General features: G+C 45.6%; 1 protein-coding gene across 7 annotated transcripts in view; it reads right to left on the bottom strand.

Annotated features, from left to right (window-relative positions):
* Positions 1-26,487, bottom strand: part of BICDL1 (BICD family like cargo adaptor 1) — an 88,334-nt gene that overhangs the window by 6,521 nt on the left and 55,326 nt on the right. For 2 of the 7 annotated variants that reach the window (XR_004422068.1, XM_033097429.1), the window contains exons 3-9: positions 19,728-19,844; positions 18,824-18,835; positions 16,772-16,918; positions 11,157-11,336; positions 10,299-10,517; positions 9,038-9,181; positions 3,557-3,687 (exon numbers count right to left, since the gene is read on the bottom strand). Coding sequence is in view for 5 of the 7 variants with exons in the window: in XM_033097429.1 (XP_032953320.1) it covers positions 3,557-3,687; positions 9,038-9,181; positions 10,299-10,517; positions 11,157-11,336; positions 16,772-16,918; positions 18,824-18,835; positions 19,728-19,844 (950 nt within the window). In the remaining 2 variants the exon portion in view is untranslated. Of the gene's footprint in view, positions 1-96; positions 2,241-3,556; positions 3,688-9,037; positions 9,182-10,298; positions 10,518-11,156; positions 11,337-16,771; positions 16,919-18,823; positions 18,836-19,727; positions 19,845-26,487 lie in introns of those variants that run through there. The other 5 variants (XR_004422069.1, XM_033097432.1, XM_033097431.1 and 2 more) reach the window with 4 other exon arrangements.

The following is a 26,487-nucleotide window of genomic DNA, read 5'->3' as shown; positions in this document are numbered from 1 at the left end:
GGACACTGATGGGAACCACTCTGAGCACCTCTTGTCATTGTAGAAGCCAAACGTGACTTGTATTCATCTTTTGTTATTGATATATATTATTACAACTTTAATAGTTTTCCTTTCTTAAAATGTGTATATATATATTTTTGGCACCCTCTGTATATTAAGCACAGTTTTTAAAAGGGATATTTCAAAGGGCTAGAAGAAGTCTTTATTTATAAAGTGAAACCACAAGTAACTGACTGATTCCTTTTGTATTTATAAAGCAGACTGCTAGCCCCCAATTTTTGTTTTTAGTGAGGGCCCCCAATTTAGTGCCAGGAGATAAAATTTGTTACTTAACTTTTCTGGAACTCAATGATCGTATAGGATAAGAAATGCCTTAAGATTCTTGCAGCCCAGTGAAGAGAGGGAAGTTATTTTTCATGGGGGTTATTTTTCTTGCAATCACCCGTGACTACACATTAGAATCACAAGGTGGGTCAGGGGGACGCTTTTTAGAAGTAGCCCCAGACCCAGAGATTCAGACTGAATTGTTCTGGAGAGGGCCCTGGCATCCTGGGAGTTCCCCAGATGATTCTGAAGCGCAGCCAGGATGGAGAATCAGAGATGATGTATGTGAAAGCATATTGTAAAACTCTTAAGGTCCACATTTAAATGATTCCTTAGGTCTGTTATCTCAATTCTTGTATACCAAGAATTTCATTTCTCAGAGACAGAAAAAGAGAACTGTGCTCTGGAGTGATCTCACCCCTCCCTGAGGTCCAGCCCTGTTCTATAGGTTCCCGGAAGGACAGGGGCCTCACTGCAGAGTCCCCCCTGATCAGGGAGGAGAATTTGGAGCAGGACTTAGGGAGGAGAGTTTGCAAACCTGCTCAGACTCCAGGAGGTTAACTGGGCCTCCTTGACTGCAGGCAAACAGAGTCATGTATTTCAAGGTTTCATGGAGTTTGGGTGGCTGTCACTCAGGTGTCAGGGTAAGGTTCCATTTATTTTAACAGCTGGACAACTTGCTTCTTCTCTCCTGCACCCTGGTACTTTTCTCTGGTTGTATCTCCCACCTCCCATGCTGATTACAGAATATGGTCAGAGCTTGATGTTCAGCTTTATTCTACTTGTCTAGTTGAGAAAAAGGTGATCAACCAGTCTCTACTTCTAACTTCCTTCTGTTTTTTATTCCCAATGGGCTTCCACAATCAGTACTTTATCATTTTATGCCCTAATTGTGTGACACAATTTCACCCTTTGTTATTCATCAAAGTATGCTCCCACTCCAAAATATCACACTGCTATTAAGTATCCACTAATTAAATCTACCAGGAACCCAGTAGCAAAGATACTGAGGAAAGAGTGAAGACAAAGAATATATAAAATGGAGTCACTTTAATCAAGCTGCTAAAATTATTAATAATATGAAAGTTGAGGAATGAGGAAAAACTTTATTCTTGCTTTACTAGCCTGGAAACTTAAATGTTTTCAACTTTCCCATCCTGGGTCAATGCGTGGATGTACATCTGGACATACACCAGCCCTCCAGATGCCCTCTGATTAGCCTCCTGAAGGACTCATGTATCCAGACCACCAGATGTGACCAGACCTCCTGGAACCCATCCTTAAACAACCTGGCACTCATCATCCAGACCGTCTGACATCTGACTGACAACTGTCCTGGACTAATCCTAGGGCTAAGAATGCAGTTTTAGGAACTCTTAACTTTCCTTTTTTTCTTTGGAACACTTCTGGGTTTTTGCTTAGCTGTATCCCCAGTTTGCAAATTCTAAGACCCTTGAATAAATCTTTAACATTTATTTCTAGCCAAAGCCTCCAGTCTCTGAGTTCGTTCGGTAACACATAGGTTGGTGAGCCTCAGTGGGTGTAAATGAACCGGAAACTGATAACCTGATATGAGGTTCTGACCAGAGAGAAAAGGGGGCCCAAAGGTAACACTAAGAAATGGAGATGATGAAAATGATTACAGAGAACATTAGCATGGGGACAAGTGTGTGTGGAAGTGAGAAGCGGGAAGGTGTAGGGAATTTTAAGGTCAGAAATTAAAATGTGTCACATAATTTTTTTAAAAGGCATATAGTATCTAATTACAAATTGTTTCAAATGAGCTCCTTTTAGCATCTTGACAAGCAGCCACGTGGTAAGGGGAAAGGATGCAGGGACAGGAGTCAGAGACCCCAGGTGAAGGCCAGCGATTATCACTGACGATGATCCTGGGGAAAATGTCTCCGTTTCCGCATCTGTAAAATTTGGATTAAAAATTTTTACTTTTTGCTGTGGCTGGGAGGATTAAAGGATGAAAGTGTTTTGTAAACAGTAAAGTGATGCACAAATGTTGTTATTAATGTGTTGTAAAGTGCCCCCTAAGCAGACACATTTTTAGTACTTTTTATCTCCTTACACTCAATGAATAGGTCTGAGTGCACCATAAATAATTTACAGGAGGGTGGGGAATATATAACTGGTGTTTTGCTTATGTATTTCCACATTTTTTGAATGTAAGAGAATACATTTATGCATTTCTTTTCTGCTTTAGAAAACTCAAAAACAAAAAAAATGACCCTGTTTACTGGAAATACAGGGGACAGAGAAACGTTAAATGACACTTGGGATGCAATCACACTCAGAATGTAGAAAAACTGTATGAGACAAATGATCCAGTTTCTTCAATAAATAAATACAAAAAAAAAGGGGGGAAAAAGATGGAGGGGGATGTGTTACAGATTTTTGGGACGTATCAACTAAGTGCAATATACAGACTTTGGAGTCTGATTCGAATCAATTATAAAAAGACATTTATGGGACAACTGGGGAAATTTGAACCCTGGATACTAAGAAATGCTATTAAGAAATTATTGTAAGGTTTTTTTCAAGTGTGATAACTGTATTATGGTTGTGTGTTTTACAAAAAGAATCTTTTTCTAGTAGAGATTTATGCTGAAATGTTTATGGAGGAGCTGATGGGATGCCCTTGTGATCTGCTTCAGCACAGCCCAGTGGGGAGGTGGAGGAAGTGGGAGGCCACAGACATGAAACACTAGCCATATGCTGACTAGTGTTGAGGCTGAGAGGTGGATAAGTGGGGATTCATCTTATGTTTCCTACTTTAGTGTGTGCTTGAAAATGTCCATAATGAAAGTAAAAAAAAAAAACACCCCAACAACCCACAAATAAAAGCTGAGGTGGTGTGAGTGTGTGAGTGTGTGTGTGTGTGTGTGTGTGTGTGTATATGTATATATATAGAAACTGGAAGGCTCTCTAAGATATAAGTTGGAAATAAACAAGACATGTAGCATATCATACCTTTGATGTTTTAAGAAAATCCATGACAACCGTATTGTACCTATGCCTGCAGACATATAGGAAAAAGATCTGCAGAAAATGCATACCCAACTTTCAATAGCAGTGTCTGTGCAGAGAGAACGGGGTGCGGTGGGGGTGGGAAGCAGGGAAACTCACTTTCACTTTTATATTCTTCTATGCGACTTAACTTCAAGCTGACCACACAATCGTGCAGCTGCAGTCAGAGTAACCGTAACCCGTCACGCGCACTCACTTTGCAATGGCCTCATCCCGGTCTCGGATGGCCTTCTGAAGCTGCTCCTTCGGTTCCTTGTCCTCAGATGTCACTCTGAGTCGGTCTCTTTCCTCCTTCAGTGCCGTCATCTCCACACTCAGCAGTGTCACCTAAAGGGAGACAAAAGGGATGGCTACAGTGATGTCGTAACTGTTGCTGGCCTGGGGTACTTCCCTCCGAGAGGGAGAAAGGAGCGAGAAGCCCAGGTAGCTGTGGGGCCTGTGTGCCGCGCAGGTGTGGTGGCTTCTCGCTGCCCCCTGCTCCAAGGGAGGCCCATCTCTGCCCGAGAAGGGATGCCACATGCTAGGCTGCAGCTCAGTGGCAGGGAGGCCAAGGGTTGGGGTGTACTGCAGCCACGCGGCCAGATCCCCTCTGTACACCGAACAGCACACCACCTCCTTCATTTCAAGGCAATCCCAGGAAATGAAGACTAGACATCCATCAGGGCTCTGAAACAAATTTTTTGGGGGTAGGGATTCAAGTTTTGTTTCCCTCCACATGGAGCACTGCTCTCCACAGGGCCCTGGCTGGTCCTACAGCCTGGGACCTGGCTCCCATCTCTGTGACAGCACTTAATGCAGCCTGGCTCGTCCATCTTCATTCTGTTCCCCAGGTCAAAGCCACATGAATTTGGACACCTAAATGACGTTATCACCTTTTACTTCAAACCTGTTAGCTTTTCTGTGGTGCAGGCCTCGTGACTGGCATCATAGCCTGTTTACTGGTGGTGAGGTGCCTTCCTAGCGGTTTCCTTGGTGGCCACAGCTCACTCTGTATAGTGACCCCTGACACCTTGGGCTCTGTGACGGTTGGAAGTGTGCCCTATTTGTATATCTCAGAGCCTGGCTGGGTACGATGTTTAATCCCAAAATGCTTGTGCACTGAGTGGACAGTTGTCATTTTCTGGCTAGTCACCATCCAAAAATCCCTGTTCTGGGGGCATTCCTGCTTGTGTCAGTCTTGGTGGCAGACATGACATGCCCTCTCCCACTAAAGAAGCCCAAAGGGAGAGACCTATGCCATTTCCTAGGGATCTGGGCAGGGCTATGAGACCTAGATTTGCCAGTCACACCCTCCTACCTGGGACTGCACCTCTCGAAGGTACTGCAAAGCCACAGGCCATTGGGAAATTACTACATGGACAGCAGAGTGTCACCCCACTTCCCCCGGCTCCTTCCTCCTTCCTTTGGAGCTCAGTTCTCCAGTCTTCCTGCTGATTGGATGAGCTATCACATTTAATTCCAATACATTCTCTTTCTGCTTAAGTTGAGTGTGTTTCTGTTGTTTGCAACTAGAAACCCTCACTGGTAGAACTTTCAGTAAATATTTGTTGAATGAATGGAAAGGTGGGGGTCCCTTCTCATAGCTGATAGCATCAGCCTGGAGTCGGGATACCTGACCCTGCCCTCTTGTTAAATATTACACATACTTTGACATTTTTCCAAGGGAGGATCCATCCATATAGATCTATCCCTCCCACTAGGGGACAGATGTCACCTTTCAGTAGACTCCTCTGCTTTTCAAGTCCCACGTCTAATCATCCTCAAACAGAATGAAACTGAGCAAAAGGCTCCAGGACTAAGGTTGAAGATCAAGCTTCGCTGACACTCCAGACTCCCCAGACTAAGACAGCAGAGTTGCCAGCTCTGGGGGCTTTTGTGGTGGGGCCAGCTGGGCGAGCAGGGACAGAAGCCTTAGGGAAGAACGGGCTGGGGCACCTGCCGAGGCCCTGGCATGCATATGTGCTAGCCCTGAGGCAGCCAAAGCAGCAGCTGAGAAGCCCAGCCTCACCCCATTTGTGAGCAGCTTCTGCAGCCTCACAGGCCAGTACGCAAGACGCAGGGAGCACCTGGCAGAGACAGCCAGACCTCCTCAGACCAAATGAGAGCTGACATGGCCTTGGGCCGGCCGTGGGCCAGCCAGGTGTTCTGCCAGCTGAGTAAATGACAGATTCAAGTACGGGCTAGGCAGGAAATGCCAACACTTAATATGTTCCACATAAAACTCCACAAGAACTTTTTGCTTTGACCTGGGAAACCTGGTCAAGGTAGAGACTCCCAGCTATCTGCCTCAGAAGTGACAAGGGACTTACCCTCTCTGAGCTATAATACTTTTCATAAAGAGAAAACAACCATTCCCCACAATCAAGATGTTGTGAGACTCAAACAAGATGAGTAACACCCAGAACTCAGCTCAGTGCCTGGCACATGACTGTAAGTTCCACCCACACCCCACGCCCCTTTCAGGACCTCCTTGTTGACGGCCGCCATGAGGACTGACCTGGCTTGTTTATACAATGACAGGTCACAGCCACCCCGAAATCCATTTTCCCCAATAAGGTTGGTGTCCTCACAACTGAGCAGCGTCAAAGAAAGCATCCTGAAGTTGAATATCTAGGGCTTTGTTTGCCCTTTTGACAGTTCTCTGAGTGGCTACTCTATGCAAGGCACTGCGCTGGATGCTTTAGAAGAGAAGTCAGGCCTCGAGCTTGTCGTTGTGGGGGCCCACGGTTTGGGAAGACGAGATGGGAGTGTGGGCAACCATAACAGAGCAGGGCCAGGGCAGCTCCATGAGGAAGGGAATCAAGAGTTTCGAGGAGGAAGTGAAACCTGATCAGGAACTGGAAGGATGAGTAAGGCTGAGACATGGGCAGGTGGCAGAGGCGAGTCTTCCGGGCAGAGACACCCAGATGTGAGAAAGCATGGGGAGTGTGTGCCATGCCCTTTTATAGCCTGTATTAAATTCTGCTCAAGCAAAGGAGGTGAAATGGAAACAACAGGAAAGAAGCCGGATGGCGAGAGGCTTCCCAGGACTTGCTGATGGGAAGTCAATCCAGAACTTGCAAAGCGTGCCCCATTTTCAAGTCGTGCTTCAGGAAGATCAACCCAAATCATGTGGAGTGGGCTGGCGGAAGGCAGACACACGGGAAGTATGATCAAAGCCAGGGAGAAGAAGAAGGAAGGTGTGCCCTCAGGCAGTGGCTAGGTCAATGGAGGAGAGGCCACACTGAGGGTTCACAGAGGAGGGTCACCAGGCTTCATCAGCGAAGGCCCGGACTGTTTCCCGTCCACGCTCCCTGTGTCTCCCAATGTCCCTCCTGGAGTAACTGGCTGCACTCCAGTCAAGCACGAAGGAGCCAAATGACCAGACCAGGACTGTTTCTTACTGCACCTCCCACAACCTGGTTTACTAGCCCTGGCATTGGCTGAGGGGTCCCACGGGTAACTAGTTTTCATATTGCTCTGAAGGTCCTCTCAGCAGCTGCTCCAGACCCCCGTTAGCCCTCACCAGGATTAAAAGCAGGAGCCTAGAGAGCTGGGTGGAGTGGAGAAAAGGGGGCTAAAGTGGGTGAGAGGGAGCTCTCCACGGCACCAGGCTGTGGGGCAAATCTTCAGATCTGCCTCTGGTTGTTGCCTCAAACAGATAATTATGAGTTCTATCAAACCTGAGCTCTCTTTCTTTCACTTAAAAATTTGAGTGGGCTTCTGAGGGTGTGGGGTGCTGCTGGTCACCTCACCGTCGGGCCCATCTTTTACCTCTGGCCTAGTTTCCAGGAGGGAGGCTGGATCGTCCATCAGATGAGGCTGCACCCTGGTCTCTGCACTGTCTGTTGGAACCTTGGCTCCACAAAACCTTGTCTGGACCCTGCCCCCAAAGGGTACAAAGCTGGTCTGACTGCACTCACCATGTGGGGGGTCCTGGGGTGCAGGGGTGCTGTCACCTTCACACTGTGCCTCTCAGGGTCTCGTGCCGTACAGGCACATGGCAGGTGCTCAGCAGATGCTGAACTCACTGCCTGAGGAACAGCGCGCCCGCTGTGATGGCTGCCATTGCCACTGTCATTCTGGAACTCAATCTGCACCCCAGCCCACTACCTTGGAGGGCAGTTATTCCCATGGGACAGTTTTGTGTAGACACAGCCTGGCTGAGAGGTTTGCTGCTCTGACTGAGCTTTTGGGAAGAGATGACCTATGGGAGAGACCCAATGCTCCACTCCACGTGGGACCCAGTGTATCATCTGCTTGATGAGCTATTTGAGAGGGAATCCACAGGAAGTAGCCTTCACCAGGGGTCAGCTGAACTTGTAAGGAAGACCCTGATGGAGATGGCTTCCTAAACAGTTCCACAGCCAACTCGCAGCACCCGGCACCTTGTTGAGGTTTCTGAATGAAATAATGCCCTCTGGTGTTTCCAGCTTTATAATTCTGAGAAGCAGCAAAACAAAACAAAAAACGAGAAGCTTGCCCTTCTCAAAGAACTGATAAGCAGAAGCACCCCACAGAGATGTAAATAGGCTTTAAAACAGGTAAAACTTTTATTAATCCCAAGAACTTTTAGATCCACTTTCTCTTGCATTTTATTCTCCAGTTTGGAAGATCTGTCCTTAAGTCTGAACCACTCCCTGGCCCAACGACCACCTGAAGGACTGAGGTTTTTGGCATGAGAATGTCTCTGGCTGCTCAACCCCACTCCCCACATTTTGCCAGGAACAAGCTACAGCTTTCAATTGCGTCTCTCTGTCCTTGTTACCTGGTCATTCACAATGAGTGCAGTGGTGGCTGTGTGTGGGACTCCCAATAGCTTCCAAGAGAATAATATTAGGAAATCGAATGGGCACAACCCAAGAAAAGACAGGAGTTTATTTCTATAAAGTTCTTTAAATTTAAGATACTGATTGAAGCAAAAGCCAGGATTAAGTTCCATCTCTCAGCAGTTTTATGCAGCAGGAAGGGTGACTGGCTTTGGACAAGGCAAGAAGCGGGCAGGCTGGGTGGGGGCAGGGTTTAAAATGCTGCCTGTTTGGTGTCCCCCACAAATGGGACAGAACCTGTACAAATGACCCTAGTCAAAAGGAAAAGCCTTTATCTCCTAGGATAATTTTTAGAAGCTCCTTTCTGGGTGGGGATAGCTACTAAGCCCTTTAGTAAAACTTTTCAGATCAGAATACAGATGTCCTGCACCAGTGTTCTCAAGAGGTGAAACCATGATCAAATGGGTAAAGGACAGCGAGAGCAGCAGTAAGTGCTTCTAAAGCTGAAGAACAGGCTGGCAGAGGTGACAGCATTCACAAAGAGAGGAAAGGCCTGCAAAAATCAATCTTTGGTTTGCAAACTTCCTGGCTCGAAAGCTGCTGGAAAAAGAGCCCCAAGTGTCCTGGGAGCTGTGGCACTTTAAACGTCAGGCTCCACCAGATGACTTGGGCTCTGTAGAAGGCTGCGTGTCTCTGGAGGAAGCAGAGGGTCATCTATTCTCATCCCTGACAATTTTACTTTGGGCTAAACCAGAGGGTTGGCTTCTTCTCTTGAAGACACCTGGATCATCTCAACTTCAGATGTGAGGATCTGTCAGAGGAAACCTGCTCCTCAAATACACACGGGAGAGGGAAGCTCACAAGGGTCCCAAGAGAGCCCAGGGACACCTGCCTGTTCCCTGCACTGGACTGATGATGGAGGTGCTCACCTGACTGTGGAGTCGCTGCAGCTCTTCTAGGCTTTGCCTCAGTTTACCCCTCTCTCCCTCCATGAGTTCCCTTAGGGCTCTTGAATCCTCACTGGTCTGCCTTATCTGCTCTTCTAAGGAGTCATCGTCAATTCTCCGAGAGCTCTGACAGCAAAAGGGAGTGAGCCAGACACCCAGAGAGATGGTGAGAGTAGAGGGGAGTGAAGAGATGGTTTGTGGGCGAGATGAAGAGACAGGAGAGTTGGGGAGGGGAGAGGGAAATGATGGAGAGGGGAGTGAAGAGATGGTTGTTTGGGGGGCAGTAAGAAAGCAGGAGACGGGCAGAGAGCGGGAAGGAGAGAAAAGACAAAAGAGGAAAGAAAGAAAGGGTTAGAGAAGAGTGATTCATTGCGCAATTCCAATCCGTACACAATACCTAGACATTTATTTCACTTTTGTTTCAGGTTTCAGGGAAGGGAAATTATGTCGAGTGAACAGTACACCTCACTCTAACAGCTCCCTTGTCCCACAGGGACCCTGGCCTCCATTCTGCAACACATTCCACAGATCAACACGGCACGTTCAGATAAGGACAACCACCCTCTCACCTTCATCTAATATGGGGACAAAGACACAACTAGTCTGTAGGAGGATTAAACCTCAGGAGAAGCAACAGCCTGAGAGCTGGGAGTGAGTGGAGAGTGACGCTGGCAGAAATCTCTCAGGAAGCCACGAGAAATACGTCTGCCAGGAGGCCCATGGGAACACTCCTCTCCTCCACAAGGGCCACAGCTGGAATTCTCAAGGGCCCTTTCTGTTGGTCTTCTCAACTTTCTGTGATCACTTACATCCATTTAGCAGAAGCTTCAGATCTACCTTTTAAGTGTGCCTGTTCATAGCTAACCCCATCACTAGGACCAATGGGCTACTGAAAAGTAACTTAAGAGTTTTTACCTGGATCCAAATCTCTACATTCAAAGATTCCAACGGAAAGCCCTGGAACTAGACCCCACCATGGCCTGTACATACTATACGGACAAGAGACTCCATTTGTCTCCTGGTGGCTGCAGGACGATGCCCGTGGAGCTTTCCATCCCTGGCACTCAGTCCCTCTGCTCGATCACCAGTGTTCAGGGCTCTCAAACAATAAGGGCTCAGAAAAAATTCTTGCAGATTTTATAAGGTTCCAGGTTCCAGGGTTCGCCTCACTCTCTGCGCTTGGTTTCAGCCTCCCATTAGCTGGGCTCTGTGGGGTAAGGAGCCTCTCAGCCCGGCCTCTTACCGTGGGATCCATGCCATCCACAATGCTCTGTATCAGTCTCTTGAGCTCATTGAGGGCAGTGCGCAAGCTGCCGGCTGGCACATCCTTGGCAGACGAGGTTTCTGAAGACTCGTCCATCGAGGAGTCCGTGGAGACAGCCGAGTCAGCACTGTCGTTTCCTCGAAGGTGTGAGCAGAGATAGCGAACCTGGCAGTAGGCTTCCCAGAGCTGCAGTCTCAGCTGCGTCACAAAGAATTATTCTTGATTATGGGTTCTAGAGAATACTGCCACCCGGTCATCTTTTTCTAGTTATCTGAACCCAAGTACCCAAGATACTACTTCTAGGAGAAAGTTTTGCTTTTGTTTTTTTTTAATCACCTGCCCCAAGAAATACTGATACTTACTTTGGGCACAGAACATCTATGCAGACTCCCAATTCTTACTGTTCCTGCCCTCTAGCCCCTCCCACTTGCCAAAGAAAGCACTTCTTTATATTAGTCAGTTACTTTGGTGGGAGTGTGCGCATGATTAGGGGATGAGTGGTTATGAGTAGCATGAAAAGAAGTCAACAGGATGGATCACGAATGATCTAGAACCCTGTCAATACCAGAGACATGAGGCTGATGATTAAAGCATTTCCTAAGACGTGCTGGGGTGACAGTGAGCCAGGGACACGCTTCGGTCAGGGCCTGCTTCCTCACAGCTCCAGCCAGCAGGCTGAGGGGCTTGCAGAGGTGCCGGGCTGCAGACCCTTGCTGGGCTGAAGCTGAAATGGTAGGCACTGGGCCACAGGGAGGACTGATGGGCTCTGGAAGTCTGGGGCCTGCCCCCAGGACCCCCGGGCAACCTCACGTGCCAGAGCGACAGGGATGTCAGCACCTGCTCTCTCTCTTGCTCCAGCTCTTCCGCTTCCATGCTCTGCTCGATCTCAGACAGGAGGGACGTGCTGGTGGCGGCACAACTCTGCAGACTCCTCTCCTCGGTGAGCTCTTCCACCTTCACCTGTAGCTGTCGGTAGGAGAGCCGCACCTCCTGGAGCTCCAGTTGGCTTTGGTGCAGCTTTCAAAGAGACAGCAAATGGTAATGAGGCTTGCCAAAACCAAACAAACAAGGAACACTGACCCGGAACCTGATCATACTTCTAGATCCAACCACCAATTTACGGAAAGATACAGAGGCGGGAGGAACATGTTAGACTACATTAGGGGGATACAGTCAGCAAAATCAGATTTGGGAAATTCTACAGCACAAACAGCTCAGTTTCTTCAACAGATAAATTTCAAGGGGGAAAAAAAGATAAAGGGGGAACCTATGGATTAAAAGAGACTTAAGAGACATCATCCAAATGCAATGTAGGCCTATGGTAACTTACCTCGACTCAAATGAAAAATGTGAAAAACAATTGTGACATTTATAATACACCTGAAAATCTGAACACTGCCTACATATGTGACTAAATTTTTTAGGTATACTAGTGCTGTGGTTATATTTTTTTAAAGTTCTTATCACTTAGAGGTATTTGTTATTTACAGATGAAATTATAAAAGTTCTGGGGTTTACTTTAAAATAATGCATGAGAGGAGCCAGTGGATGCAATGAAGATGGGGCAGGACTGGCCAGGGAGGAACAGTTTGTAGAGCTGGGCAGTGGGGTACCTGGGGCATCATCACACTATTCTATATTGAGTTTTTATTGAATATAAACTATATTGAGTTTGTCTGAAATTCTCCATAATAAAAATTTAAACACACACACATACACACAGTACGATACCATTAGACTCTCACCAGACTGGCTGAAATAAATTCATAAATAACAACAAAATAGTATCAAGTATTAATGAAGACATGGAACAACTGGGACTCTCAGTGCGGATGGGAATGGAAGATGTACAACCACTTTGGACAACTGTTTCGCAATTTCTGATGAGTGAAACACATGCCCATCCTATGACCCAGCGGGACCACTCTTGAGATGCAGACCCAACACCAGTGACCGCATATGTGCACAAAGGACCAACAGGATGTTCGCAACAGCACTGTTTGTAAGAGCGACAAATGGGAAACAATCCAAACACCAATAAAAATAGCACAGATATATTCCCATGCTGGAATACTAGACCGCAGTGAAAAAAGAACATACTGCTACCATAGGCCACAACATAGATGAATTCCATAAGACCCGATGTTGCACAAAAGCCAGCCACAAGACAATATATACTGTATGATGCTATTTATAAAAAGTGCCAAAACTCCATTGAGATATGAGATGAAAGTCAGAATAGAGGTTTGTTTTCGAGGAAGTGGCAGGGTACTGACTGGGTGGGGTTAAGAAGGAGGCTTGTGGGGTGCTCCTAACGGGCTATATGTTGATCTGGGTGGTGGTTACACAGGTGTGTAAACTTGTAAAAATTAATTAGGCTGTCCTCTTAAGATCTGCAAGCTTTACTAATATGTATGTTCTATTTTAATGAAAAAGTTAAGGTTGTCTGGAAGAGCTGGGGGTAGGATTAGAATAACATCTGGTAGTAATACTAAGAGTTTCCAAGCCCATGGGAAAAGCAGTCTCTCCCTTTGTGTCACACCGCACTGTTTACAGACAAAGCCCAGGCCTGGGAAGGGCCTGGCCCAGCATCTGCGGCTCCTTTTGGCTCCGAGGAGAGCAATGCCAGTGGTAGAGAGGGGACGGCAATGCAGGTATCATGGCTTATAGGAGGGAGGGCTCCTTCCCTCTCTCACTGCGGCTACTTCACCCCTCTCTGCATTCTCTGCGGCCCCTTCCCTGTGGAGTCCACACCGTCAGCCTTCGCTGGTGACATTACTACTGCTGAAGGTGCGGGTCGACTCCGCCATGACTGCTGAATGCCACACTCTTACTGGAGCACTCCATCACCACACTGGCTTTTAACGTAAGACCCTATTGCAGCACCTTTATCCATTTGCTAAGCACTATACTTATGTCCACACACCACACCTGCACAGACGCACTGTTGCCTACTCTTGTATTTGAAGATTGCCCCCACAAAATTTTTTTTTGGAGGAGTGAGGGGGGAGAACTTCCTGGGATTTAAATTTAACTAATTTATCCTCTTACAAAATAGCACTTCTGGGGTCATCCCCGTTCACTAAAAATAGAGCAGACACTGTGCTGTCTTTTCCAGACTGTTGGCGAAGTGGGCTTCCAGACTTGTGGCTGCAGCAGAGATGCAGAGAGACCAAGGGGCGCAGGCAGCAGCTCTGAGCTCTGTAGTTCTTGTGAATGGAGCAAGCTACCTTGCAGAGCCTTCAGCCAATTCGTCACTTGTCCTGGGAGCCTCATTTCTGCGGGTCAGTATTGGAGAACGGTTGGCCTGGAAGTGCCTTAACTAGAAGAGTTTGGAGCCTGGCAGTTCAGAGAACGAAAAAGGAATTAGCAAGCCTGCTCTGCACGGTTCCATGGATCAGCAACACCTGCTGGTCCGGTGGGACCTCCTCCAGCCCCCGTTTTGAGGAAACTCAGAAAAAAAGAAATTAGGGTTTAAAAAAAAGACATTCCTAGGAAGCGTTTGGCACGATTACAAATGGCACACTCAACTGGCAAAGCACTTTACAATGATCTTCTCGGCACTCCACGTCCACCTCAGCAGGAGAAGCTCAGCACAGACAAGCACAAGCTCTCCTCCACTGGATAAAATTAGTTCAATTACTCAGGTGCACTCGAAGGGGCTTCATTAATTATAACAGCAAGAGAACAAAAGACCAGGACAGGTCTACCCTCTGGTCAATAACTGATCCACAGACTTAGGCAGAAAAACAGAACCAAACCACGGAGGAGTCTATTAAACATAAGAACCCTCTAAAACAAGAAATATCATCCTTTATATAACAAAGATGACACTAAATGCATTTATACGTATGAATAAGGACAATACCAAATGCCTTGTGCTTGTAAAATATACCAAGTTCAAGCTCACAGTACTTACAGCCCCTAATATTGGCAGAAGTGGGGGCACTCTCCCTATTTTACATTGAGGGAACTGAGACAGTGTGAGGTTAAATGATTTGCCTGATGGTACACACTCAGCGGCAGAGAGAGGGCTGGACTCCAGGTCACCTGCTTCCTGGGTCACCCCACAGTGGGGTGCTCTCTGCTGATGAAATCGCCCACTCACTGGGACGAGGCCCCTGCACACGTGTGTAAGATGCCCAGCTGGGTATGAAGTAGGGCAGTTAAGTGGCCCTTAAAGGGATAAAAACCTTTACTGGGTATTAAGACTTTAGTAAAATGCCTGATTTCAAAAATTTATTGGGTCTTCAATAAATAATGATTTTTATCCCTATTCTCAGCCTGAAAAAAAAAAGCAGATTTCGATTTGATCGGTGGTTTAAAATCTGTGCTTGACAAAAGAACTCCAATTACATAGTGAACCAGATCAAATGCGGGGGGAGCCCTGCGACCGTGCAGACCTGTTATCCTGCCTGCTCGGCCTTCCTCTCATCCCTCATCTGAGGAAAAGGACTAAAATCACGGGATTATATACATTCCAAAGCCACTACCTCCACATTCCACAAGTCTATGATTTCTGACCATTCAGCTACTAGCTGAAGAAGCCGGAATTTGTATTTCTGTATCAGTACAGACCATTTCAGCAACAGAAAGGGTCTTCCAGAGGACACTGGAAATTGGCAGCAGCTCAAGGACAGTTTTGTATGAAGAACAAGAATTACAAATGGTTGGGAAAGAGGACTCAGCCCATAAATGCAGATTTTCCAAATCAAAGCAGGAACTGCCTGAACGGATATAGGCCCTGGGGTGAGGGAAGAAGTTCAACCAGAAAAAGTGGATGTGCAGATGACAGGACAGGAATGCGATGTCACGTGGGACCCGTGCTGCTAGAGAACGGACAGCCCACTGTGCCAGCTGGTCTTGCAGGGATGGTCCACACTGGTACTGGCTCTTCCCCATCCCCAGGTCCCCAATTCTTGATTTGAAATGAAGACTTTTCATTTGCGAATTCATGCTAGACTGAACGTTTCTTTTAGGCAGTGGCAATTTTTCCATTTTTTGGTACTTTTTTCCCTTCTCCTCTCCGTACTCGACCTTGGCAACCCTCAGGAGAGTGCTTGACGGGGTAATAAATGCTGGGGAGACACGTGACTTCCAGAAGCAAATGAGAGGCTGGAAGTCATCCCTGAGCCCACATAAGACGGGTGGGAAGGTTCTAGTCTCAATTTTACCAAGGACTTACTACACTACTTTGGATAAATTATTCATTTTTCTCCTAAGCCTGTTTTCGAATGTAAGCAAACTCACTCTGTTCCCTGGAGTGAAGCACAGGAACCTTCATCGCTATTATCATCAACAACCTTAAAATATGAGCAAACTCCTTTCTGTCTTGAAAACTGCTGTGAGGCTTTCGCCAAGAATCATTTTCTATTCAATAGTTACTGAGGCCCTGATATATACAAACTTAGGAACCGAAGGTACGAAAAAACATGGACGGAGACAAATTGCTCATTTGCCCTTAAGAGCTTAATTACTCAGCTGGTAGCTTAGCTTATGGGGTCAGTGACAAGTGACCGTAGCCTAAAATGTCTCCTGCTCCCACACCCAAGGGCTTTCCTCAGCAGCTGACCATTAAGCCCAGGGACCCACCAGAGGCTCGAGCAACTTGGCCAAGCACCTCCACACAAATGACAGTACTGCAACCGATTCTGCTCGCTGGCATGTGCCCAGAGGACGACCAAGGGGAAGCAATGCCCTCTTCTCCACCAGCCCTGGGTGTTCCTCGGCCAGCCCCGCAGAGCTTTCTTGGTAGCAGATGCTACACTCTATTCCTGGGGACGCTTGCTGGGAGTGATTATCTTGTTTAGGGGGGTGTTGCTTGTCAAGTGCAAGCCTGGGGATTCAGCTGAGGCCTGGTGGCAGTTCCCAAATAAGGACAAATATGTCCACGAAACAATTTCCTTCAGGGGAGAAAAAGAGGCTAATTAGGTTCACAAAAGGGTCAGCTTGTGCCTTTTCTAGTAACTGGCAGAAGCAGGATGTAAGTCTTACTGTGTTCAGTGGGCAGCTTCTTGGTTCCTGCTCAGTGCCAGCCAACTAAATCCATCAGCCTGGGAAAGCCGCAGCGGAGAGCATTGTGAACCAAGCAGAGAAAGTCACAGGCTCCCTCTGAAATCTCTAGCAGATTTCACAAACCCCAGGAGGCAGAATGACACCCCCGGTGTTCCAGTCATATTCATAGCCCAGAAAGAACTCGGTAAAACTGCTCGAGGGGCTAGTGGCTCAGAACAAAATGGAAGGATGACCTGTGGGTAGCGATGCGTTTCTTCTCAGCAGAGCCAGACCCGAGTTAGTGAGTGCCGAGAACCACAACCAGGTCCGCAGGGAGGCTTCACCCACTCCTGACCCCGGAGGTGGCAATGGCCTCCCAGCCCTTCCTTCTAGCTGGGCAGCTAAGCGCTCCTTTTATCTGGCCCTAGTCCGACAGGACAGCTTCTCTGTGCCGGTACCTGTAGGTCTTTGTCGTGGCCCTGTCTCTCCAGGATCAGCACCCGGTCCTGTAGCTCCTCCACGGTCCCTTGGAGCAGGTCATTCTCCTCTAAGGTGGCGCTGAGACGATGCTCCAGCTCCCGTTTCCGATCCGACAGCATTTTGATCTGAAAGGGTGGAGAGCCATGGGGGTGCTGTGGGGTTATACCGGGCTGATGAGTAGGGAGGGAGGGACTCGCCCCCAAACATGAAGGCCTGGTCTCTCCAAGTGCTCTGCCCAGGGGCCCGGCGCCCCCCCTCTCGGAGATAGCAGCTGTGAACTCCTGAGCTGAAGTGACAACCCCACCCCACTAGAAACCTGTCTGAGAAGGGGTGGGAGTGGAGCTCTGGAGAAGCTGGAATGTGGGATGCCAGGTAGAGGAAGGGAAGGTTAGTGCTCTGGAAATTCCACAGATAAGACAGAAAAGGGCCCCACCTTGCCTGCCCACGACTTGACTCCAACCCCACAATTGACAAGGGCGTGGAGCTTAACCTTCTGTACCATTCTTCCTTCTCAAGTCATGAGCACAAGAAAATGCCCAAGACAGCCTCTGGAGCTGCTGTATTTTCATACTCTATGGCTCTCTGTCCTTTCCCACCGCTGGCAGGTCTGGCTCTAGAGGTCCCAGTTCAGACCTGAGTTAAAAGGGGAGCTAGCAGGGTACAGAACACACAGCAGTGCGTGCATCAGTCTGTGTTCTGGGAAGGAACAGGACATGGCCACAAGTGAAGAACTGATTTCACTCTAGGTACGTTTTGCTTGAGCAAGTAATTTGTGAACAGAAGCAATTTATCTCCTTTTATTAAACAGACTGGTATGTTTGTACACTATCTAGTCAGTCTCCAAAGAGATATAAACCTTTTAGGAATGTCTGTCTAGTCTCTTCAGTTTCAGTTGGAAAACAGAGGAAAAGAGATGCCAAGTTTTCTCTGGCCTCAGGTTTGCAGGATGAGAAGCTGTGTTCGCATTCCCCAAGGCTAGCTATGCTTCCGCCCGAGAACAGTGCCCTGCTCTGGACGATGGGGCACCCTCACAAGTCCCGCCAATTGCTGGTGGCCTTGGTGGACTTTTGGAGTCCTGCAGGTCCCCTTAGCTCCTACTACTTATTAATTCCCTGATGGACTGATTTCTTAACCAGCCTCTCGCTTGTAAATATCCTCCTGATGTGGTTAAGAGGCTCTCTGCTCTCTGGTCTAGTGCGGCTAACCATTCACTAAGGGGACCGATCTCAGACCTTTTCCAGGGGAGATTTCGAAATGAATGTCTAACTTGTCCCAGGTCCTCTGAAATCCACCTTTCCCTCTGCTTTTTGGCTGTTCTCACTCTCAGCACTAGAATTCTGTTCAGAGGGCACAGATCTTCCCTGGCCACCAATCAATCAGATAGGATGCCGTCCTGGGGAAATGAAGTATGTGGCCTTTGTCCAGAGAGATCAGGTATCTGGCCAAACAAAGAAATATTGTCTCTCAAGTGTGCACCTGGGTAAGGGACCAAGAGGAGCAGGCCCCTTTTGTGAATGGGCCCACTATTCCCCACACTGAAGCAATGTTACCCACGTGAAGGGAATTCTTACTCTAGTTGATTTTCATTTAAATACCCTCTGACCTTTACATTTTCCTTCCCATGGAGAATCTCTGTTTCCCAAGTTCCACTCAGTGAAGTAATGAGGCAATATGGTTCTGATACACAACCCCCACCTCATGAAGTAACTTATCTGAAATGAACGATTTCATAGCCTAGTTTTGAAAAGGAGTAGTCGTGTCACCGGACGAAACAGGGCCTTAGGTGGCCAACTCCCTCACCCCACCATACACACCCTGACACTTGTGACCAAATCTGGCAATAAACATTCCTGGGAATGACCCTGTGTCACGAGGGGCTAGAAATAGTGAAGGGAGTGTGTGGGGGAGGGGAGAGAAGACAGGCAACTCAGAGGAGTCAGCCCTTGGCAGAGGCAGTCGAAAGGCAAGTCATGCACACAAATGGTCACAGACAAGCATGCCAAACCAACCCAGTGGAACACACTACTTACTTCAAGAACCTGCTGCTCAATCCCAGTAGGAATTCCAAGGGAAGGGAGGAAGGAAGGGAAGGAGAGGCAGGAGAAAAGAGAAGATATTGACAGACTTTAGGAAAAACAACTTCAGGTCGTTTATGAAGCAGGGGAGCTGCCCGTCACCCGGGCCTGACCACAGCGAGGGTGCTCGCCTGTCCCTCAAAGTGTAACTTGGCCGAAGGGCGGCTCTTGAGACACTTGGCTGAGGGGTCCTCATGAGTAGAGTAGGTGGTAGCCTCCCCAGGAAAGAGCCCCCGTTTGGGCTGGCGATAGGAACCCCCCAACTTGTCCTCACCTAACACAACTGGATTCTCACAGTGGCGTCTCCTAAGTGCTCCTTTCTTTTTCCCTCTGGCCCACACTCAGGGCCATTGACCCTGATGGCCTCTCACACGCTTGTAAGAACATTATTGTCTTCCAAGCGCCACACTCAGTGCTTCCATGTACCAGCTCATCAGACCCTCACAACAGCCCTATGAAGCAGATACTTCTATGACGCTCCCTGTTCCTCTGAAGGCGGACTGAACCGTACCCAAATGGGATGCAGAAAGGGAAAACGCCGTTTCCCATCTTCTAGGCAGGATCGGCCGGGGTGTTTGTGGAGGGATCAACACATTCAGGAAAAAGTAGGTCACTCGTGATTTCAAAACACTCAGCAGTAACTCTGAGCAACCCTATTTTTCCAGGCGGCAGACTACCCAGAGAATGTGGATCAAGTGTTCCCCGTTTATAGTGTCTCACAGATATGTCTCTCTAGAGATTGCGGTCAGAGCAGGCTTTTGTTTCCCAGTTCAGAGGGCTCCTTATCTATAAGACTGGTTGCAGCGCCTCGGATGAGAAAAGCACCTCCACCTCCGAGCACTCTGCACGGGCAGCTCACCTCGGCCTGCAGGCTTTCCAGACGGATGATGTGCTGGGTGGTGGATGAGTTTTTCTCCCGGAAGTCTTCTCGGAGGGCGTGCACTTGCATGGAGAGTTGCCTCTCAACTTCTGAGGCCTGTAAGCAGAGGAGACTCACCAGTTGTGCAAAGGAAGTCTGTTCAGATTTTTGCCTTTCATTTTCCAAGTCTCTTTGCAACTCTCTATTCTGTAAGGAATACATGATGAGATGCAGGTCCCTTCCCACCTCACCCTGGTCTATTTGTTCTCTGGGCCCAAACAAGATGAACCCCTACCCCTACCTCTACCATGAATGACTTTCTAGGTCCAAGACCACTTTGCTGATCAGAGGAAACAGGTTTAGGAAATAGAAAACTCTCAGATATAGTTGTCCTCATTATCCCTGTGCACACAGCAGAGGCTCTGCAAACATCTACGAAACCGAGACAAAGTCTCAGTATTTTACATGAAAGACTAAGACACATATACCTACTACCTTAGAAATTCCTTTATTTCTCCATTTCTGCAGTGGGGCCCAGGAAAATCACCTGTCTGCAGTTCTCACTTCCACTCTACATGGGCACTATTTGAAATTCCATCAAGTCTGCTAAGATGTTTGCCTTTCATTAAAGACATTTTTTGCAACTTTTAATTCTCTAGGGAGTGCTGGCTGAGGTGCTCATTTCCCACCCTAATCCATTTATTCTCTAATGCTGAGACATAGCAAAAACCAAACACCATTTGGTGTGTCAGCACATTCTCTTGAATACGCTGGAGAGTCTTAAAAGGATGCTCCTTTGGTAGGCCATGAACTCTAGACCCCCTCCTGAGGGCGTAGTCCAGCCCCGCCACCAGGAGTGCCCTGAACACTGCCTAGTAGAGAGGAGAGCTGCAGAACAGGGTAACGGCCTCAGTGCTTCCTTGAAGTCAAAAGGGGTCAGTAAGCTTTCTGGGTTCTCAGGAGAGATCACTGCGTGCTGAAAGGGTTAGGAAAGGCTTTTGGAGGAGGTGGGAAGGTGATAATGTTGAAATGGTAGGCTAGCTGTTCAATGAGGCAGTCACAGTAAAGGTTACATGTTCAATAGTTCTTTTTATCTTCAAGTGCTATATAATCAATTGTCCATCTTTTTTTTTGGTCCCACAGATTCAACAAATGTTGTCCCCTCCCCACCCCCTGACTAGAGCAGGCACATAAAAATCTTAACCTATAACTCTAATTCTAAAACAACAATTAAAAAACACACAACAAAATAAAATCACACAATCTCTTTTTCCTCCTTATTCTAAATTTAATTTGTTTGTTTTAGACTTCTTAATCACTTGGAAACACAGTGTTAGTTATCCTTTCTTAAAAATAACATTAGTAACATTTGCTGAGTGCTTACTATATGCCAAGAACTGTGCTAAAAGCTTTAAATGCATTATATCAATTGTCAAAACCCAAGTAGGGCCTCTCACCCTCAATTTACTGCTGCGGGAACAGGCTCGGGAAAGTAGAGAAACCTGCCCAACATCTATCTCAGTAAGTGATGACATCAGAATGGTAAGCTTTGGGCCGTCTTACCCCAAGTTAGGACTGCCATACTGCCTTCTTGAAATAGTTTTTCCTATTTCCATCTGCTCACTGTTAAAAACCAAACTACCAGTTTAATTTAGTGAAGCTTTTTTCCTTTTTTTAACACTAAGCTATTTTATTTAAGACTCTTGAAATTTCTTCTAATAGAATGGAGGGCCCATGAGGATAATTCCATCTCCTAAGTTCTGCCGTTTGATTGCCTGGACTGAATTCAGTTGAGTATCCGGGTTTCAAATATGTTTAGATTTGCAAAGTGCTGGGGCATTCAGGCAGCTGACCGTACTCTGAGCATCACCACCTAGACATGAAGCATGAGACAACCAAGCCAGAGAGGCACCGAGGGCTACACATCTCGCCAGGTGGTATCAGACATGCTGCTATGGACTAGTCTCCTCTCACAGCAATCTTCCGAGAAATAAAATGTGTCTCTTCCCACCAGGAAACCTGACTGCAGAATCTGAGTTCCTAACCACTAAGCTATAACGTCTCCCTTAATATCTGATGCCTCAGAGGTGCCCAGGGAGGGAGGTATGCTTTTAACCTACGTCTCTCATTTGAATCTCCAACAGCCCTAAGTGGGAATTGCTGGCCTGGTTTTGCAGCCAAGGAGGTGGAGGCTGAAACGGGGAGCAGCACTGCGCTGGTCTTTGGCGTCCCCATTCTGTGCTCTCCCACCACACCATGGCCCCCTCCAACCAGGTGGTCAATCAGTGGCCTGAGACGATGACGATAGAGGGGAGGCATCAACCAGACATATAAATCTACCATTGGCAAGGAACTAATGCATCTTCCAAAAAAAATTACTTTCTTATTTTTCAGAGATGGAATCTGGCTCAGATCTTTAGACCTGGCTAACAGAACAAGTATTGTCGACTTCTGTGCATAAATTAAATAATAATCTCTTAAGTTTGTACCCAACTCTAATGTTCTAAATGCTTTCTGATCAAAGTAGCAGGAAGCCCACACAGCCAGTTTTAACTCCCTAATGAACTTCAGAGCTTCTACGAAATTCTTCAAGCAGGAGTTGGCCAGGTTAACAGTGGTCTTTCTGAAAGGACCTGCTCTGCGGCTGAGGGGAGAGATGGCACGATGGAAAAGGAAGTTACGAGTCAGATGGCCAGGGTTGGAGTTCCCGCTCTACCATATGGATATGACTCCGTTTCACAAATTATAGACCCATTCCTCCTTTACAAAGAAACACAAAAAGGGCAAGTCTAAAGAAACACCCGTTTCCCTACTTCTAATTCAGGAGTTTATGGGACTGAGTCAAATCACTTAAGGTTAGGGAAGTAAAGAAAGGAAAGAAATATTCCACTGTTACAAATTCAGGGCGACTGTGAGAAATAGTAAAAGATCCACGGATCAGCTGTTTGCTTAAAAACTAGGTACTGAGAACACCGTGTATATGTCACAGAGCACTGTCACATACACCGTCCCCTTCTGGGGTCCGCACTGAGAACAACCTGTTAAGTGACTCAGCCTACATCACGAAGGTCATGTGTCAAGCTAAAATATATGGGGAAATACAGAAATATTTAGCAGCCATATCTTTCAGTTCTGGTCTCCTGGTGACCTTTCAAAGCTATTCAATAGCCAGCAAATATCCAGGAGCCATACCTCTCTTGGAGATACAAATTTTCCTACTTCTGGGTTTTGGTGGTGGTGGTGGTGATATGAGGACAATTCATTCTGATAGTAGAAAATGGCAGGCATGGGACTCACAGTTTATTTCTCAAATTGATGAGTTTTGGCTACCACGCGTGATTAAGCAGCCAGTAACAGTTGTGGCAAAATTGTGGCAAAGAATGACATGTGTAATTATAGGTGAATATAAAAAAGATGGTATGATTTTAGCTCAGGTATTTGTTCTTTGCTTCTTAAACTCTTAAATTTTTTTTCCTATAAAAGTAACAAATGTTCAGAGTAAAACAAAATTAAAGGGAGGAACATATGAGATGTTGCTTCCAGGCATATGTCGTCAATTTGGCTCAAATAAACTCTTATAAAAATTATCAAAAAAAAATATTAAAGGGAACAGAAGGATTGAAATGAAAATTAAAATCCTCACTTATCTCTAGTCACCAGTGCCACTCTCCAGCGCTAGCGCTAATATAATCTGTATTGGAGATTTTTCTTGTGAGTCTTTCTACAAATTTTCTACTAATAGCTATCAAAAATATTACCCAAAATTTTAGCTTCAAAAATACATACTCATATATTTTAACATTTTTCCATGTCAACATGTAGATCTACCTTATTCTTTTTAACAACTGTATGGTATCTAGTTATATGAATACACCATAATTTATTTAACTAGTCCCTACTTATCAGCATTTAGAGTATTCCAATTCTTTGCCATTATAAACATTACTGCAAAAACATCCTTGCTTACCCATCTTTGTGTTTGTGGGAGAATATCCTAGAGGTGAATAAATTCCTGTAAGTGGAATCTCTAGGTAAAAGGATATGCATATTCATTTTGATAGGTACTGCCAAACTGTCCCCCCCCCCAAAAAGGTTGCCTCAATTTATATCCCGACCAATAGGGTACAAATATGCCTGCTCCAATACCTTGCCACCCTGGGTATTATGAAACGTCTTTAGCTACTTCTAAATATTGTCAAAAACATCTCTTTTACTTTCATTGCATACAGACTTGAGGATTAAAAAAAACAAGACATTCAAGAAATAACTAGTTCTGTCAAAGAATGCTGAAAAATTTAACACATATAGTCCTTGAGCTATCTGAAATGAACTCCTTTTGTAATCTGAGTGCTTGGGTTATTATTGTTAATTAATCTCCAAACTGGCAAAACAAACTGACAGTGTGTTCCTTCTGCCTGATATGCTTGGTTTGATCAGAGACCATCTAGGACAGATTACTTTCCCCCAAATGAGCAGAGCTGTTCCATGATTACTCCTACTGAAGTGATTAATAACATGTGAACGTTTCCCCAAACTGGAACATTTAGAATAAATTTGTTTAAACTGGCCAAAGCAGAACTATTAACTATATACTTTCTTGTTAAATGGAGGAAAGGAAATTAGTTACACATGCGCATTCATTTAACTTATTTGTCAAAAAAGGAAAAAAAAATGAACCAATCAACTTAGAAACTATAATAGGAAAGATATACTATTTTAATACTCCGCCTGATTTACTGAGTTTTACTTTAAGAGAAAAATTCTCAACCTTTTTTTCTGCCAGGGTATGATGAATAACAGGCACCTGTCTGAAATACCTCAGGGGTGGCAGTGAGAGTGGCAATGAGGATGAGGGTAACACCTACAGCAGTGGTTCACCTATCAAGCATCTGTTATGCGCTTTACCCTGTTCCAAGCATTTCCCATTTATCTCATTTAATCTTCACAATAACATGAAGAAGGAGGCAGTCTGTCTTTCTCCATTTACAGATGAGGATATTAAGGGTTAAGTCATTTTCCCAAGGTCATACTTGTGCTGCTACCGGCTGAGCTGGGATTCCTACCAGATCTGTAGCTCCTACACTCAGTACTCTTAGCCTTAACACGTTTTCTATTGCCCCTTGGCTCCCTCTCAAAAATGCTTATTACAAATGCTTATTAGAGCAACAACCTTGAGTTTGTTCTAATTTAAAACAAAGGGTGAATGATTTAAAACTTACTGCGGTTGCTTTAGAATACTACTTTCAAAATAATTAAATTTATTTTTCAATTTTAATGTAACAGCACCCCATTACAGCATGTTGGTATGCTTTAAAAATATCGTTAGCATTTTGCTGATTCCTCTCTGCAGGCGTTGTGTGTGTGCATACAATTAGTTATGATCATACAGTTCATATAGACTTTTTCTTTTTTCGTGTAGCATTGTATCAAAAGCATTTCCATGTTGTTATTCCTTTTCTTAATCATTACTTTGAATGACTGCATAATAGTTCTTCCAGTAGCTGTGTTATAATTCCCTTGCCACTCCCTCACTGTTACTTAGCCATCTGGGATTTGCCCATATTTTGCAATTATAATGAATACATGTTATTGGGATGGTGGTGGTAGAATTTTACCCGAGTACAAGTGGAATGCGCAATCTTACTGTGTCAGAATTGTAGATGAATATACTTTAGAAAAGAAAATAGATACCAATTTAAACCAGAAATGAGTTTATGATTAGCCTTTGCTAACTGGAAAACCCAATACACCAGAAGTCTGCATTTCTTATTTTCAAGGTTTTATTGTTTAAAATTTTCAAATTCGGTAATGGGTGGCTTGAGAGCCTATTGATAGCATATTACATGATAAGCCCCCTTTTTACTATTTTGATCATAACAGTAGAAGTGATAGCCATCTCCCGGATGATAAATGAATGCAAACAATGAAAAATAGCCTTTTTGCTTTCACTAGGCTTCAGTACGCCAATTCCTACCAGAGCCTTTCAAAGTACAACTCAGAAGTTTGTCACATATATAGTACATATATTTTCGTTAACGTATGAAGACAAAAAGATTTTCACCAATATCTTTCCAAAGAAAAGGTTTTATTTCTAATAATATGGTGAGCTGCATTATTTGGCCGGAGCCTTCTACTAAAAGGAGCTAAAAATGCAATAGAAAATAGAAAAGACTTCTTAGAAGCATTATAGAGCTGACAAGACAGTGATAGAACCATGTTAATGTTTCATTTATGCAAATTATTACAACGAACAAATGGAACACAGACAGTAACAAATAAACCCAATGACACCACAAATGAATAACAACCAAACTGAAGGGGGTGGAGAAGAAAATAACATAACTACCTTTGGAAAAGAATCTTGGCTGTATATCACAAGGTTTAAGAAAAAGGAACTATACACGCATATTGCACTGCAGTTAATAAATTTGTTTTTCACAGAGGTATGGGTTAGTGATGCTGACAGTACTGTATGTGTTTAATAGAACAAATAAATAAATATATCATGGATAATGAACCAGGTTTTTCTCTAGTGGAAAAAGAAGTTATAAATAAGAGAAGACTAGAATGAACTCTGGTGTTAGACTGGAACTGAAGACACCATTATGAACTTACGGTTTTATACACACACACACACACACACACACACACACACACACACACACACAAATGGATAGATTGAGAAATAACTACAGATGTCTGTTTATGTGTTACTGTATATACATTTATTTCCTACTGCTGTCCTCTGGGAAGGCCCAAA

Source organism: Rhinolophus ferrumequinum, chromosome 25 (assembly GCF_004115265.2).
Source record: "Rhinolophus ferrumequinum isolate MPI-CBG mRhiFer1 chromosome 25, mRhiFer1_v1.p, whole genome shotgun sequence".
NCBI classification, from domain to species: Eukaryota; Metazoa; Chordata; class Mammalia; order Chiroptera; family Rhinolophidae; genus Rhinolophus; species Rhinolophus ferrumequinum.
This window is presented reverse-complemented; position numbering and strand designations above follow the sequence as displayed.